This window comes from Watersipora subatra, chromosome 3 (genome assembly GCF_963576615.1).
Source record: "Watersipora subatra chromosome 3, tzWatSuba1.1, whole genome shotgun sequence".
Classification (NCBI taxonomy): Eukaryota; Metazoa; Bryozoa; class Gymnolaemata; order Cheilostomatida; family Watersiporidae; genus Watersipora; species Watersipora subatra.
Window position 1 is genome coordinate 25,336,699 of NC_088710.1, and position 17,373 is coordinate 25,354,071.

Genomic DNA, 17,373 nt, shown 5'->3' on the forward strand with positions numbered 1-17,373 from the left:
GACTCAAGACTGGCACATCTTCCTAGGAGTCAAGGAGTAACATGGATTTCTGGTACAATACACTGTAGGAGACAGAGTGTTTAGCCACCAAAGAATATAACCTTTGTTTCAATGTATATACAAAAATACATGAATTCAAATGTGTGTGCATACAAATGACAATCATGTAGAGAGCCAAAGATGAAGGCTGACTCATTTTATTTGATTTTTTTCATGTTAGACCCAGTCTCGTGCTTATCAATTCTCGCCATCTTTCTTTGCATCATAAATCACTCAGCATTTATGTTTAAACCATAATGTGGTTGCTTAGGCTGATCCAAGTATAGCTGAAGTAACTGAGCTGTCTCATTTGTCCATGTAAACTGAGATAATCCTTGCAACGCAATTTGATTCTGGTAGCCAGCTGGCTATCACGCAATTGCTTGGCTTATAATACCTGTCACTACTTCTTGACCTTCCAGCCAGAATGTTTGGTGTTAGGGCTTGGCTGGCTGACACTACACACCATCTATCTCCGTTGTTACCCTACACGCTTCCGAAAGGATTTCACTATTATAACCAAATCTAACTGCTGTGATGCATCACCCACCATTCATGATAAAGATGTCATTTTGCTCTCTTTCGTAGAGTTCTTGTTTCTATTGCAATTAATTCAGTCAACTCTCCTCTCTCTACTTTGAACTGGCTGCTTGCTTAGATAAAAATTTGGGATTTAATTATTATATCAATTAGAATTTCAGACGAGATATTGTTTGACCAGCTTCTGTCATACCTTCTCTCATTATCAACTCCATGTTTCATGTGGTGCTATCAGCTTCATCCCGAGACGCTGCCAACAGGCTCTGTGGTCCATATGTTGCATTTTCTGTTGCAGAACTTTTATGTCTGTCAAATAATTTTTTGGTCAAACACCGCATTAGCTGTGACCTTAGCCACCTCTGCTCAACAGTTATTTTTGGTCAACGGCTGGCTAACCCTTTTTTGTTATCTGTCTCTGCAGATCTGGCTGGCGATCTATTGCCATAGGATCAGACAGGGGTTCTGGGTGGCTCACCTAGCACTGGGACACTGTTCTGAACGGGAATGGTAGTCTTCTCTGCAAGACATTGCTTATCTTTCCTAGCTTGTTAGTTTAGCTGACCATTGAGTAGTCAGTAGGCTTTGGTTAGGAAAGAGTTACAAGGCGGCTTCTTTGGCTTGAGTCTGCAACCCCCACTCCGCTAGTTCTATTAGGATCGATCATTGTGGTACTGACCATCTTTATGCCAACCACAATCGTGTTTCCCTGTAAGCTGTATCATCTAGCTCTTTGAAATGCGTTGTCACATGCCGAGAAACAAAAAACGGTGTATTGCTGGATAATGTGGTATTGACCCATTTGGCTCACCCACAGTTACAGTTAGAACAACAATCACACATTTATTTAGTTTAGCTGTTAGATTTCCAGGTATTTTGTGAATTGTTTGATAGAAGCCTGCTAAGTCTAGCTTGATAAGTCTCAAGAATAATTCAAACCAGCTTGATCTTTAGTGTATTTTGGCATGAGCTATCAGCAACATACTTCCTTGTCCAGTTTTTTGTTGCTCGCGCAGTCTCAGTTTTGACAGGTGTCTTCTTTGACTTGCTCCTTTTTTCCACCAGCTGGCTCGAGATGTGAAAGGGCTCTGTGTTGGCTTCTCTAGCATTCACGACTAATGGACCAGCCAGCTCTATTGTTCACATTCAATCAAAATATGTTTTATTTCCAGTGGTGCCAATTTGGCTAAATAGGGTGAACCTGCTTACTTAGTATCATTCAGCCCAAAGCTTTTCCCTCTGTGCGGTATAATGCTTTGAATCGGCCTGGACGGCTGTTTGAATTCTGGCCAGATGTGGCTCCATAGAAACACAACGTGTTTTTCATAAAAAGTACTAACAATGTACTAATCAAGCTTGTACATGCATTTACATCTTTGGTCTCTATCTCTTTCACTGGTGGCCCCATTACCCGGTTCAAGTCAGATGAGCCGTCTTTTCATACACGCCATAAGATTATTTTAGTTTGGGAGGCCATATAACCACTTCTCCTGTCCTGACGTTGCTAGTTTTAGCTTGCTTAGCGTATCCTCACATAAATTGCTAGGCTTACGTTGCTGATAATCTATCTCATCAGAGTCAGAAAGTTATGTATCATGAATTGGAACCTCTAGCACTGAAGTGGTAGTAGTCCACGATTGAAACAATTTTCTGCAAAATGAATATTTGTCTTGGTACCTTTCAGATGTCATTGTAACACCCTACTCAAATCAAATGAGATATATTCGTACTACTTTTAGGTTTGCCCAACTTTCACAGCATTCTGGCTGGCCGGGAAACTGTGCTGTACTGGAGCTAGTGCTGGCTTTTCTAGGCTTGCCAGCTGGGCCAGTAATTCTGGATCTTTGTAGCATTATTGAAATTAGTGCCAGTTTTATTCACAGTGCTCCTGGTCCAAGAAACTACTTCAAACTGCCACTCATTTCTAGTTTCGGAACAGCAAAATTTAATTCGGTCTGGCTAAAGGCTCAAGTTTTTTTGAGTTTGTCTGGGTCCTATTATGTTTTGGTTCCTCCTTAGTAGTACTGTAGCCACAGCTCGATCCAACTCGTATGACAGGCATGGTTAGGCTTTTGCTGGGCTTTGTTCTGTATAAAAAACTGGCTTTGTTACTCTGTCAGATATGTAGAGTCCTATAAAAATCAGGTTTGCGGACTATGGTAGTCAGACTGTCGTCTATCCTTGTTTATAATCTAAACCTAGTTATGGTTGGAATAGAAGATGGCCCCTTTTGATTTACAGTTAGACCTTTATCATTATCTTTATCAAAGCATCTGGTGTGTCTACTCCTGCTTATTTTCTATATTTCTGCCACATATTCATGTGCCAAATAAACTTTGTGAATAGGGTTGACATTGCAGCTAATCTAGAAATTGTAATTCCTCTCCTACCGGCGGTTGCTTTTTGTTTTATCTTGGGCTTGTTGTCCCATTTTCTCGTACACTCTCATCAACTAGATAGGCAACACTTTTCATTCATTTTGACATCAGTTTATTAGTAGCTGCCTGAGCAAATCGCCAGCTTTCTATTATGTATTACACTCAACTATTCAATCACCTGAGAGTGATATGGGGTGTTTGATTTATCTACACACCGCAGTTGGCACATCTTTGCTATTAATTTACTATTAAATTATTCCTCATTTTTTTCTGTAGACTTGTTCAGGCAAACCCTTGTCGCAGAACACCTTCTTATTTAGGGTTTCATCTACTATCACAACAATAGCTTCAAGAAAAGCCAGCACATTTTGTTACCATTTGTAGTGGTTGGTTACCAAAAGGTTTATTTATTAGCTTTCTGTCTCTTTATAGAAGGTTTTCTAAGTCTACAGCCATTTTCCACAATGGCCAGTTAGTGTACAGCCTCTGCCTCCCTCTGGCGTTCTATGCGTCACAGTTAGGTACTATGGGCAACCCATGGCCAGCCCCCTTACCACTTCTGTCAGACATAGTCGGGACAAAGCTCAACGGAGCTGACTGGTCTTCCTGCCAATCACATAGTAGGCAATGGCACACGCTTGCCAAATGGCAGTTTTAACGACAGCCAAACAGAAAATAGACCTATCTTATCTAGGGATACATCTAGCTGATCTTAAGGGATTCCCAGATCTTGCGATGCTTCCGAAGCTCCCTTTTTTGAAATTCTAACTGCTCCTGGGTAAGCTTATCATTTTTTTAAAGTATCTGGTACAATGTACCAGGGATTTGTCAACAGATTCCTTGTCAATTACTCATCGGTTGGTCTTTGGTCAATTTTGCAAGGCAGCAATTAGACCCAACTGACCAACTTTTGTGATTGGTGGTATGCAAACTTTAGATACAGTCAACCAGGTTTGATGAGTTAGAGAGTTCATTCAGTTGTACATTGTACTGCTGTTCTAGACTCATACCTTAAACCAGGAAATGTATCAATGATATAATAACACAATATGTAATACACAGGTTATTTTAAGATACATTACAACATTGATGAGTATATACAAATCAGAGAAAAATAAACCAGAATTTCTATATTTTCAGTAAATACTACGGTGTTATAGCACTGAGCTTCTGGATAAAATATACACACAGTTAAAAGATGAGCATGAGATCACAACTTCTAATATAAAGTAACAATCAATAAGAGATAAGAGGAACATGAGTCTTAATCACATTACATCAACATCGCCTTTCCCGTGATATAAGTTGTTAGAGAGATGTGCTATACAAAACTATTTAAATCTAATGTCATTGCTTCCAAAAGTCACGGTTTTAATCTATCACATTGTTTTAAACATCTGATGAACTCTGCTGATTCGTGAGGCTCATTGGAGTGGTGTTAACTCATACCTGGTGAGGCCTTTAGTTCAAGCAATGGCTGTGAAAGCTCTTGCACTTGTTCAGTGTATTGAGGGTTGTGAGCCATCTGCGAAGCAGCTTTTACGATAGGTTGACTTTTAGGTCTTAGAAGTTTATCAGTTCTGTTTGTCTGTATATTGTTGCAACTGTCTTTATTCAAAACGGTGTAAGATGTGTGAGAGAGTTTTTCTATCACCTTACCTCTTGCCCCTTGATTATTTATCTAACTTGAGCTTTTATTTAGTACAGGCCTGCTAAGTGATATATGATATAGATATCTGGGAAACTGATCATATTTTGTTTGAGTCTCAAGCCTTTTTGATTTTATTCCAGTAAGCTGAGTAAATTTAAGTATTTGCTCTGAGTTTCTCCTGTAGGAAGTACAGACCAAATAGACTGTCCACCTATTTTTTACAGGTGAATTGAGAAGATGTTCCAGTTGTTGGGGTGTTACTGCATTCTAACAGAAACAGAAAAGGCCCATTTGAGTGCTTCCGGATTCATTTGCGGAATCTTGACAGTAGATCTTACTATTTGATTCGGCTTTCTTGGAAAAGTGGTAATAGGGTTGACACCCCATTTGTTACAAAAATATGTAAGCTCATATGCAGTAAACTGCAGTCCATTATCAGACTGAGCTGTGACTAGGATTTCTAGGATTTATAGTCTAACAAATGTTTTTCGCATAAACCAAGGACTTATTTGGCGTGGTTTCCTTCAGCTTTTCATCATTCAAGTAGTCAGTAAGACAGTCGACTATGACTACACAGTCTAGTTTTTTGTAGGTGAGAAAATGCATTCCGACTTTCTCTAGAGAGCGACTGTGGTTTCATGATGTTGAATAGCTTGTTGTTATTGGCTTGATGCATCCATGGCGCTTCTGACACATTGTTCTGTACTTCTTTTATGTCTCCAGACATCAATGGCCAATAAACACAAACCCTAGAACTACCGATGGCAGCAAATCTTTGATGAGTAAGAAATAACTCTCACAGTATCTCTGTTTGGCATGTCTGAGAAACAAAAAGCAAGGATCCTCAATAAACTGCTTAATCTACTACATCTAACTCATCCATGGGTGATAGTAAAGCTTTATATTAACACCCAAGTGCTTGTTAGATGTTGGCCATCCTACGGTGATAAGTAGGTTAACTTTTCTACTTGGAATTTCCAAAGTAGCTTGTTTTATCTGCTGATATGTTTTTGCAAAAGCCAACGCATGTTATTGAGGATAAAAGAAATTGAGGTAAAATATAAATTGTTATACCTACTTGAAATACCTCTTTTTCAGGATTTTCATTGCTGCACAGTCATTCTACTGAACATCTTGATAGCATGTCTGCTATAATCTGTTCAGCTCATGCTTGGTAAATTATCTAGAATATATAGCGTTGTCATAATAAAAGAATGAACTGCAGGTTTCGAGATGCCTTTAGAAGACATTGTCACCAAAGATTGATCATCTGTTTGAATAGTTACATCAAGGTTCCTAAATACATACTGATCTAATATCTGCATTAGCTCAACCTCAATTTTTATCTCAATTTTGCCAGTAGCTCTTATCCGATAATGGCATGGTTATTTTTGTTTCGGTAAGACTCAATGACACAAGCGTTATTAGTTTGTCGTCTTGAAAGAGTGCACTTTTTAGCCCATAGATGCTGGCATCAGTTTGTACCGTCACTGGTTTATTCACCTAAAAGTACTTTAGTGTTGAGCCTGGTTTGGTCAGTTGTTTTAGCCTGCCAAAAGCTTCTTCTTGAACAGTTTTTTACAAAGAATCTTTCTCCACCAGAATCAGGAGTTGTTATAGTTGTTCTGATTTTGGCGAACAGTCAGGATGGAAGTTAAAGAGATAACTCGCATGAGCGAGAAATCTTTCAACAGCCTCAGTGATTTTTGGAGTTGCCATGTCCATGATGGCACTTGTGTTGTATAGATCCTTTTTAATATGAGTGTGACTCAATAAGTGTGTGTGTGTGTGCGTGCGTGCGTGTGTGCATGCGTGTGTATGCATGCGTGTGAGTGAGAGTAAGTCTGAGTGTGAGTGAGAGTGAGTCTGAATGTGTGTGTGAGTGTGTGTGAGTAGACGTGTGCGTGGGTGCGCGTATGAGCGTGTTCGTGAGCGAGTGTGTATGTGTGTTTATCTCATTCATTAGTAAAAAATATAACATTAATAAATATTATGCATTCATACATTAAATTTTTATTGTGATAATTGTATATTTTTTGGAGTTACGCTTGTTTAGGTGTTTGCTTCATTGCGTTTTTTTTAAAGTTCGAAGGTATAAAATTTTAGAGGTTCTTTTAAAATGTCTGCTCTCCTTAAAATTTACTCATATGTTGAACAAATGAACCTAATAAGATTTTATAAGTGAAGGAGTCAGACCAAGTGAAATTATTAGAAGAATGAAAGCTTAATATAATCCTTATTGCTAGAACCAAAACCGGTTTTTAAACAACCTAATAGTTTTGAGGAAGCAAAATATTATCTTGAGGACAAATCAAAGTCAGGTAGGCCAAAAGAGACAGCTATGTCAGCCAATTGGGGGCCTTGAACAAGCTCGGCAGAGAAGACATGGGATTTTAGTAAAGAAAATTGCTGAACCATTGAGATGCTCCATTGGAACAATACAATCTATTCTTCAAAAAGGATACTGGGTACTCCAAGGTGTGCTGCTGGTGAGTACCTAGCATGCTCAGTGATGTCGCCATAGCTAAGCAAATAGAATTTTCTAGGAAAAGTCTGAACATAGTTAAAAGAAAGTGCGCTTGTTTTTTAAATAAACTTGGGACTGTTGTTTCGACTTGGATAGTTTGCTCTTGGCCAGAGTCAAAGTAGCAGTCAATGTGATTAAAACACCCATTACTTCCTGTCAAAAATGTTCAAAGAAGCACAGAAAAACGTCAAAAAATAATGTTGACAATGGTTTAGGATGTGAGAGGCAACATTTCAGTGCGCGTTTTTGGGCAGGAAACTACAGTAAAAAGTAAAATTTCTGTCAACCTTTACACCAAGTTTAGAAAGACATTAATACCAAGATGTATATTGGGTCAGATAGCATGCCTATTTTTCCTTTTCTTAGCTAACTGTTGTACTCATTGAATATGGCTATTTTCATTTCATAACCCCATTTGCTCTCATTTTCCACCCTACAAGTTCTGGTTGGTTTGCTAAGACTTGCTTCTCAGTCCGAATGCACAAGGTGGAAGACATCATGTAAGACAAGAATGTTGCATGTGCCAATTGTATTGATGATTTTACACGCAAGCTTTACTTTTCAAAAAATATTCACTTTTTGTCGATTGCTCGCTTCCACACTATAATTTCTCATTGCCTATTGATGTTTTTTGTAAAGTGTTTCCTTGATGTTTTTTATAGTTTTTATTATTGATTATATTCATTTAATTCTATATCTGACTTTTGTTGTAGAATTAGACATATAGTTAGTTTGTAAGAGAGATCAGTTGAGTAAATTGAATTAAGTTTCAGAGAAGTTCTTCCTGGTTAACAAAATATCACCTAACTCAGCTAAAACAAGCAATACGTGTATCAGCTGTAAAACAGCTGAACACATCAGCTAGAGTGAATGCGGACAGTTGAATTATACTTTTCCAAAATGTGTCAAATTAAGTGATATAGGTCTAGTGGTACACGATACTTGAAAACCAATTTACATTTTGTTGAATCGCAGGTACATGATTTCTAAAATATTCTGTCAAACTGTACTTTAATAAAGAATCAATACAGTACGTACTCAACAGCATTCTTTATATTGTTATACCTATTTTGCCTTTGGAAAATATTACTATGCATCAACTATTTCCATAGTACAAGTAATTACATGAGTAAATAATTTTGTATTAAATGCGAAACATTATTATTGGGAAGGGATATTTGGAATTTCAGATTACGTCGTTGGTCTATTCAATATTCATAAAAGTTATATAATCAGCTAACAAGGTTAAGGAAATATTAAGTCAGTAAAGTTACCCTGTGTCTACTTAATTTAGTTAGCTCATAAACTCAGTACACATGAAGCATGCTATTTAGAGCAGACAACACAAGCTAATTCTGCATCCTGAATATAAGGTGGGCAGTATCCAAGCTGGCTGCAGCTTCCTTGAACAAAATAAAACAGCGCTCCATCTGTATCGGCATGCAGTCCAGTTAAGGCTTCTGGTTCTTTGTCCATACAGACATAGTTATACGCTCTTTTGTAGTTGTAGTGTCCTGACATCAGATATCTTTCGTACTCCTAAACAAAAATGAGCTCAGTTTTTATATTTGATAATTACTCACAATTTTGTATTTATTTGCCAAATTACATTTGCTTATTTATCCTAATGCAAATATTGATCTGATTCCTTTCTTATTTGTATCTTATTATTAAATTGGGAGCTATCTAGTTGTATTTGTGATAAAAACTAGAAAACAACTACCTTTTTATCATGGTACTGTGATGATAATCGCATTGAAGATAAAAAAACTTTGTGTCAAACTAAGCATATGCGAAAACTTGCTGCAAAAATGCTGTATGGTGCTATTCTATATCGTTTACAAAACTAGCAAATTAATTACTGTCTTGCTAATGTGCATGTTACGGCTTACCGGTATATGTCAATTTGAAATTGTCTTTTATAATATCAGCATATATGCAAGATGAGTTTATATAATATGATATATGATAATTCACCTTATTCCAAAATGATGGGCAAGTTCTTTTAGCAGGAATCATAATAATTGTAGACTTGCTAGGAAGGTAGCATCTAGAACAGGGTACATTCTGGTCATGCATACGACTGGGAAATATATTAGAGTCGCTCTGGTACTCTGCTCCATATATGTAATTACCCTGGTCACCAGCTAAATATGAGTCATACTCTGACTCTGAAGGAAGACATGTATAGACAGATGAGCCTCCTTCGTGGTCATAGTGTTGCCCTGCTGCTAGCCCTGTATGATACATCAATAAATCTTGAAATACATGTATAATTAACTGTCATACTGGTCAGTGCTTGAAATAACTGAATTCACAAGCAATATATTCTGATGATTTTGCAAAGTTAAGAAGATTTAAATGAATGGCAAGTAACCTTCTCTACTTGATAAAATTTGCTGCTAGAAACTGGAAGGAAGTAAAAACATTATGTAACCAACCTGTGTACAGGAGCTCTGAAGAGTTACCACATAATTTCCTGCCCCATCTAATGTACGAACTTCCTCCTCCAGAAGCTGGTTGTATATTAACTACAAAATGATCAAGTTCCATGTTTCCATATTTTTCATTGTTTTATAAAAATAAGGTCTAGTTTTCAATTTTTCGTTATCACAGGTCTAAGTCTCATACATTTCCATTTAGCATCTAAATGTTTTGCACATAATGAGCAGTATCATCATAAATCACCTATTAAATATACTGTGAGCAAACTTCCTGTTGCCTTCGGAATAATAGTTTTATTAATTTCAAGCTCTTCTTTATACCAAATCTAATTGTTTACAGCGTACTGTAAAAGGGTAACTTATCTAACCCACTGAAGAGGGTCCTCTTCTTTCCTCATCTTCCTGCAGTTGTTGTTCAATTTCATCCAACTTTCGGTTGTTACTTTGGAGGAGACTCAGCAACCCATGAGCAATTGTTTGATTAAACTCTTGTAGGAGTTCTTCTAAAAATAATTTTGGTGTTTCTTATCTCAAAAATACTATGTTTTTTCTTTTCATTGAAATCAAGGGTTTTTTAAAATACTGTTCAACTTGTTTGTTATTGCGAACATACCATTATCAGAGTGGGCGGGTGGTTGAGCTACAACTGACTTGGTCTGGTTTACCAACTTTTCAACCCTCGTTCTCAGTCCAGTCAGGTCTGACTCTTCACAATCTCTACCATCTCTACCGTTCCTACCATCTCTTCCTGGAGGTCCTCTTAAGTATGAAAGCTGTCCTGTTGGTAAAACATGTTACAATAGTTTTTGTTTCTTTTTGGATGCTGAAGTCTTTCATTAAATTAAAATAATCTAAATATGCTTTGAGTAAAAACAAATAAAAACTTGAGTAAAAGCTTTAAAAACTTCCAGGAGTGTCTAGTGAGCCTTTAAGCAATACAGAACATACCAGCACTGTGATAATAATAGGATATATTTAAAGTTTACAAGTACTTTTTCTGCCTGTCCAAAATATTTTCATTATACATGTACATGCAACAACGTTTTTAGGCATCAACATTTATACCTTTAATAACCATTACATATCTAGCTCTGATTACACCTGTCATGACATCTTCAAGTCTTAATCAAGAGCAAGTCTCTGTTTATTTGATACGTTTACTTCTCACTACTTTTAAGTTTATCTGTATTGAGGAGTTTTGCTCTCCTGATCAACACTGATCTTAGTAGTGAAGTATATATTTTGTTTAAGCTTCACAATTAAAGTTGAGTTAAACTACAGTTTAATCTTTTACAGCTATCTTATATTTCAAGCAAACAAATGGTATACCAAATTTGTCCAGCTCATAGGCCTGATATAGCGTCGTTTTATGATATATCGAGATCACTTAAAAATTCCTTTAATGCGCATATTTATTCTTCTTATCAATCAATTGAGAGTTGTCTCTTTAGGTTAGTAGTGCAATGCAAAAACAACTTTCTTTTCATCATGGTACCATGACAGTAACAGTATTTAAATTGAAAAAACATATATCTAGCGTAGAGGTGAGGAACTGAACTAACCCACTGTTAAAGTACCGTTGTGTCCTGCTCTACCTCTTGTAGGAAACTAGCAAACTTACAACTATGTTATTAAGTCTATTGCTTTGATATAAAACTGAATACTAAATATCTGTTAAAATGTTGCTATAGTGATTGTTACATTATGGCTAATTTACCTGGTGATAATTGACTTAGTATGCCATCACTAACTCCCTCGTCTTCTGCTGATCTTTTGTGTATGGCTTGTTCGATATCAGTTGGAGACATCATTGACACCTAGATATATAGTTTTCAAATATCACAATCATATAAACCTCAGCGTCTCAAACAGCTTCTTATACAATAAATGAACAGCACAAATTTATTTATCTTTTGATAAATTGTTTTATCATATGATGCGACATCATTTCCTGATTTTTTCTCTATAAAATCAAGATTTATGCTAAAGAAGAATCTATGCTGGATACCAGTGCATGTTTTATGTCTACTGTTCCTAGTATACACAACATACTTTGAACATGCATCATTATAATACTATCTGTTATATAAGATAGCAAGTCCTTAGACAGTTATATGTACCTGCACTTTCAGACATTTAAGTATGTTCAAAAAATACTTTTCAATCGAAAACAACTTCTCATGTGACCATTCCAATGTTAAAACAAAAATTAAAAGTAATTAAGCTCTGCTGCACACCTCTACTTGTACCAGTTCAGAATATACTCATGTTAAATTGACTTTTACTAAGGTCAGTTGTAGTTAATCTACTGTACATATTTGATAACTGCTCACCTGTATTCCATTTCCTTCTAGCTGATCTAGTCTACTGGTTAAATGATCAACTTCCTTCTTTAACCACTGGTAACTTATTTGAGAGTAGACAGAGACAACCAGAGCAGATATTGCTACAACAGCAGTCAATACCTGGATGACATCATTACGCTTCTGTTGCTTGACTACATAACCTTTTTCCATTATGTAATCTAAAATTAGCATACAAAACTTACAGATCATCTACCTCAAATAATGAATTTTACTCAGATCGCTGCATTTACTGCTCACCATATTATATATGAAAATTTAATAAAAATATAGTAACATAATAATAATAAGGCATACCGGACAAGCAAGTTCTTATATGCTAATATATTACGAAATTTCCCTCTAATGTTTTTAACCAAAAATAATTTTATTACATACAAATTGTATAATTTTATATTTGTTTAACTGCATAAGTCAAATTTTTAAAGTAGAAGCGCAGTAAAAGTAAAGTAAAGTTTATAGCGCTCAAACTCTTTGCAGTCTTCAGTGGTTGGCACAGACTCTCAACTAATTTTAATAATAATCATCTAATAATATTAATATGCTAATAACGATGATACCAGAAAATGACAATAACTATTTTATATAACATATTTATAAGCAGGCCCGTATTCCCTGGTGCAAGTTGGGGCAGCTAAGCAAGTTGGGGCGGCTAATGTTAGGCGACTAGTTATGAGCTTCTGGGTGTTTGGAGGGGCGGTGTCAGCCCCCCTCAACAGTTTCTTTTATGTAGGGCCTCAACCGGGCATCTCATGTAGTTTTAAAAAAAATTATCGGAAAGTATAAACATTTTTTCTATTATTTGAGATTTGTTTGTTTTAGGTGACGTGGCTGCCAGGACGTTTTCAGATTAAAATAGGCAAACTTTGACTGTAGTTGAAACGCTCAGAAAAAACACATTTTTTTCTTTTGAGCGTTTCAACAAAGATCACTTTTGCCGATTTTATTTTAAGTTCATCCTAAGGTTTGCACGCTTTCGTGAGGCTATTGCCAAGCAGATGTTTGTTAAAACTTGACCTTTTGCAAACCTTTATAAAAGTCGTTAACAAAAAAATTTTGCCGATGATGATAATAATGACGCCCAAGAACTATTAAAAGTTGACGTTTATCTATATGGCTTGGAATAAAGTGATACTCTACAGCGATAAAAACGGTTCCCGTAGCCGTTGGGCAAATAACTGTTTGAGTTAATGCTGTTGAGGTCGAGTTATCTAAAGCAGTTTTATCATTGCTTGGGAACGGACCAAACAAGTTCGAGTTAACCAAGTGTTCGTTATAAAATTTTACCGAGGGCGAGTTATCCTAGTTTGACTGTACTCAGCCGCCAAAAATTCCCATAAAGTTGGGGCGGCTCAGCCGGCCAGCCGCCCCAGGGAATACAGGCCTGTCTATAAGTGAGTGGGGTTAAGAAATTTGGCAAAATTAATCGTGAAACTTTTAACATTATTTTATCAATTATAGATTAACATATTACGTTTTACAGATAGATATGCAGTATGAATTATTTTTGTTATTATAATAAGAATAATACACGTAATTGAAAAGATAAAATACTAATAATATCATATTACAATTAAATGACATTAATATTGTTATATTAAATTTAGATTAATACAGTAGTATTAGGAGAATACTAGAAAATAACCCGAGTTACTACTACTAACACAAGTAGTTCATAAAATAAATTACTCACGTGTTTTGGTGACATGTGGAGTATGCAAATAGGTTAGAAAACATGTCGTCTTTGAAATGGCGAAAACAAAGGTAAGAGTAAGCAGGCGAATAAAAAGAGTTTGTCACATCCAGCTTCACCCAGTTGCTCCACGCCCGGTGAAGGTCTGGTCTTTTCTCTGCTCTTGGCCAAGAAAAAAGGTGCTTCTCAGTTTGGCAGCTGCACAAACGTCACACACAGACATTATGACGAATTGAAATTAACAAGTTTAATATGAGGAAGCGTGTTTGCTATTTGCGATAGATCAAACTTGAACTGAAACTAACATTATCTGATCATGTGACTTACAATTCCCGCCATATGGCGCGAACAGTTTCTACAGCATTTTTCGACCATCATAGTGGACTAAAAGGCTCATCATTTTTATCAGAGGATGATATGCAATCGTTCAAGCTAAGGTTAAAAAATTAAACATATTTTTATGCTAAGTTTTGAGATATCAGTGCTCAAAGTTGCAGCATTACGATGCCGATAAAATAGACGCGTAAGAACAATAGACATGGTTTTTATTGCAAGCGTGAAGTATATTTGTGAAAATATTTCGACGAATAAGGATGCATGAAAGTGTAAACGTAAACTATCTCGCACACATACGTCACATTTTAGCCGTTTTCGAAAACGAATCCAAACTACGGCGGTCTCGTGTGGCTGCAATTTTCTGTTCGCTTTTGAGCTTTTAAGAGCTTTTAATCACATTCCCACATATTTGGCACCTACCACACAACAGAGTAAGACTTGGCAAATCTTTTGATACCAAATAACTGTAAAGTGAATTTTATTGCAAGTCAACCTTTAACAATCATCAGATCAAGTAAACAGTTGTTTCAAGGCAACTGCTAATGGGTATCTTTGTGTTTTTATTCAGCTATGACACTATTGAATCACACCGGGCTGCTCACTTTAACTGTAACTCATACATGTATTTGCTGATTCACGTCAAACAACAAACCAGTTCATGAGTGTTTTAAGTACAGTTCTAAAGACAACTTTTATTATATGTTTGCCTTAGTACAGATTTGAAATGCTGCATTATTGTTGACATGAGTTGGATTTATCTTGATCATTCTTTTGTGCGTTCATGAAGACACTTTCAAATGTGGCTATCAATACTAGGTATAAAAAGGAAGATGCTGCCAAAGCATCCTGGTCATTTATGCACCACTTTTTTGCAGCTAAACAGTTGTTGAAATAGTCTGGCTCTCTAACCTCCTGGCACTCATGTGTGAACAAGGAATTCTCTCGAAATGCAGATAAAGAACTCAAATTCATTGACTGCTACAAAAGTGTGATTGATAAGTTACTTTCATAAAATGAGTTATGGCAAGTTTACTTGTTTGTAATACAAAAGAACAGTGCAGTGGTAAAATGCTATGGCAGGTGAGCCAAGTAAAAATAATGACTAGTAAAATTGAATGAATTCTGAAAAGTTAGCTGTCACTTTATGATAATAAAAAATCAATGGAACTTACTAAGTCGTTGTTGTAGTTGACTGCTCTTGATTAAAAGGAGAAAAACTCTTAATTAGCAGTTTGTACCAGACAATGATTGTATTTAGCTATGCTAACAAACATACATGTATATATAGAGTTGATAAAAAAGAAAGATTCCTGTTATTACATTATTGAACAAAGAAGTCTAGTGACATATGACATTGTGAGTGCACATAAGCGCTTTGTGAACTGTGAGACAGGCAGGTGTAGAGATGACGAATTTAGTCTGGGTGCCCCAAAAAAACACTCTAAACCATTAATTTAGCAATGATTCAGCATCCATACGTTTTAATCACAGACAAATGGAGAAAAACTTAGGAATATTTTAGAGAAAATAAAAGCGTTTGATATGGACAGATTTCTGTAAGTGTCAGCAGGTACCAAAGCAACCTGTATATTTAAAGGTTCATTTGACTAGATTGCAGACTGAAGATGCAGGAATTTACGTAAAGCAATTAATACTTCAACTATTAGTTGACACCTGCTATGGAATGACTCAGTCTCTGAATGGGTGGTTATCGTGCCTTCAACAGCATCTACCCCAACAGAATCGCCTTGATGCAGTCGGTTCTTGGCTACGATGAGGGTCTCCAACCAACGGGGCTTAGCAGGACCATATGCATTCTCATGCAACAGCTGAGGTATGCAGAGCAGAGTCTCTAAGGATGGTCAACAAAGTAACGCCATGCGATGTGACTGACAGTTCTTGCAGGTGTTTGTCAATGGTATGGTGGAGAACAAGCTCGAATGTCCCACCAACGGCTAGTGTGCAGAGGTACTCTGGGGGAGGATCTAAAAAGAGAAACAAGCAAGCTTTTCCTACTGTCTTCAAACAAGGCAAAACGTGGGTTATACCCTCCCTCTTTAGACCTGAATGTATTAAGCTGAATTGATCACTTGAAAGATCAATCTATGATAATGACAAAAAGACTGATTTGGGTTGCATTAATCCAGGATACCAAGGGTTGATCACAACTATTAGAAAAGATTGAACTGGTTTTAACGATTAAAGGGCTAAAATAACGATTACTGCTACATTTTCCATTTAATAAGCATCTCAAACCAGCCTCAAATTTCAGAGTAAAGAGTGAAGGCACACATCAACTTATGATCAATACACAAACCAGTCTTTGTAAAAAATGGAGCTGATATCTACCAAGGTAAATGTGCTGAGAGATTTAGAAACAAGGTCATGATAGTGCTTTCGCTGCCACAAGCTATCATATGAGGTAATAATAAGTTTGTAGCTTAATCAAAGCAGTATGCCTCAACATCCTTTCACATATGTAATAATACAGACAAACCTACAAGCCAACTACAAAATACAGAGAGATCTATGGAGGTTTCCTTTAAAACTTCACCAGACTGAAGCTGCGAACTTCACACTATTACAGAATTAACATACATCAGGAGAAGACGATTTTTTATAATCAATTCGTTACAAGACGATCATCCAGACTTATAAACGCAGGCAGACTGAGACTTGTATAAGCTGATCAATTATAATTATAATTTTTCAAATAAGAACCATTCCAGACAAACTATATAACTGTAGAAAGAGAGAGAGAGAGATAGAGAGAGGGAGATAGAAAGAGGGAGATAGAGAGAGAAATAGAGAGAGGGAAATAGAAGAGGGAGATAGAAAGAGATAGAGAGAGGGAGATAGAGAGAAGGATAGAGAGAGAGGGATATAGATAGAAAGGGAGATAGAGAGAGGGAGAGATAGAGAGAGAGTGAGGAAGAAAGAGAGGGAGATAGAGGGAGATAGAAAGAGGGAGATAGAGAGAAGGATAGAGAGAGAGGGATATATATAGAGAGAAAGGGAGATAGAGAGAGGGACAGAAAGAGGGACAGAAAGAGGGAAATAGAGAGAAGGAGAGATAAAGAGCGGGAGATAGGGAAAGAGATATAGGAAGAGGGAGATAGAGAGAGAGAAAGAGGTAGATAGAGAGAGGGAGAAATAAAGAGAGGGAGGAAGAAAGAGAGGGAGATAGAGAGATGGAGATAGAGAGAGGGAGATAGAGAGGGAGAGACAGAGAAGGAGATAGAGAGGAGAGAGACAGGGAGATAGAGAGAGAGGAAGATAGAGAGAGGGAGATAGAGAGATAAATAGAGAGAGGGGGAGAGAGAGATGTCATATGACACATCAACATTGTAAAAGTTTATCAACTAGCTATTTTTAATTTGAAATGGAAATTAACAAACCTTCAGA

The 17,373-nt window shown here is 36.6% G+C and overlaps 3 protein-coding genes across 4 annotated transcripts in view; 1 reads left to right on the forward strand and 2 right to left on the reverse strand.

Moving 5' to 3' along the window:
- Positions 1-12,096, reverse strand: part of LOC137389555 (uncharacterized) — a 365,277-nt gene extending 353,181 nt beyond the window's left edge. For both annotated transcript variants that reach the window (XM_068075597.1, XM_068075596.1), the window contains exon 1: positions 11,910-12,096. In XM_068075597.1, the coding sequence (XP_067931698.1) occupies positions 11,910-12,092 (183 nt within the window). In that variant the 5' untranslated portion in view covers positions 12,093-12,096. The remainder of the gene's footprint in view (positions 1-11,909) is intronic.
- Positions 1-17,373, forward strand: part of LOC137389556 (uncharacterized) — a 386,829-nt gene that overhangs the window by 298,346 nt on the left and 71,110 nt on the right. The window lies entirely within an intron of this gene.
- Positions 8,268-11,384, reverse strand: LOC137392133 (uncharacterized). Its single transcript, XM_068078764.1, has 6 exons — positions 11,294-11,384; positions 10,190-10,354; positions 9,945-10,079; positions 9,574-9,663; positions 9,110-9,369; positions 8,268-8,671 (listed from the first exon to the last, which is right to left on the reverse strand). The coding sequence occupies exons 1-6, from the start codon at positions 11,382-11,384 to the stop codon at positions 8,459-8,461; spliced, it is 954 nt and encodes a 317-aa protein (XP_067934865.1). The 3' UTR covers positions 8,268-8,458.

Excerpts from the sequence above, each read along its gene's own strand:
- LOC137392133 (XM_068078764.1), bottom strand. The coding sequence starts at position 11,384 with ATGTCTCCAACTGATATCGAACAAGCCATACACAAAAGATCAGCAGAA. Across the intron at positions 10,355-11,293 it reads ACTAAGTCAATTATCACCAG|GACAGCTTTCATACTTAAGA; the intron begins GTAAATTAGCCA and ends TTTTACCAACAG. Across the intron at positions 9,664-9,944 it reads AAGAGGACCCTCTTCAGTGG|TTAATATACAACCAGCTTCT; the intron begins GTTAGATAAGTT and ends ATCATTTTGTAG.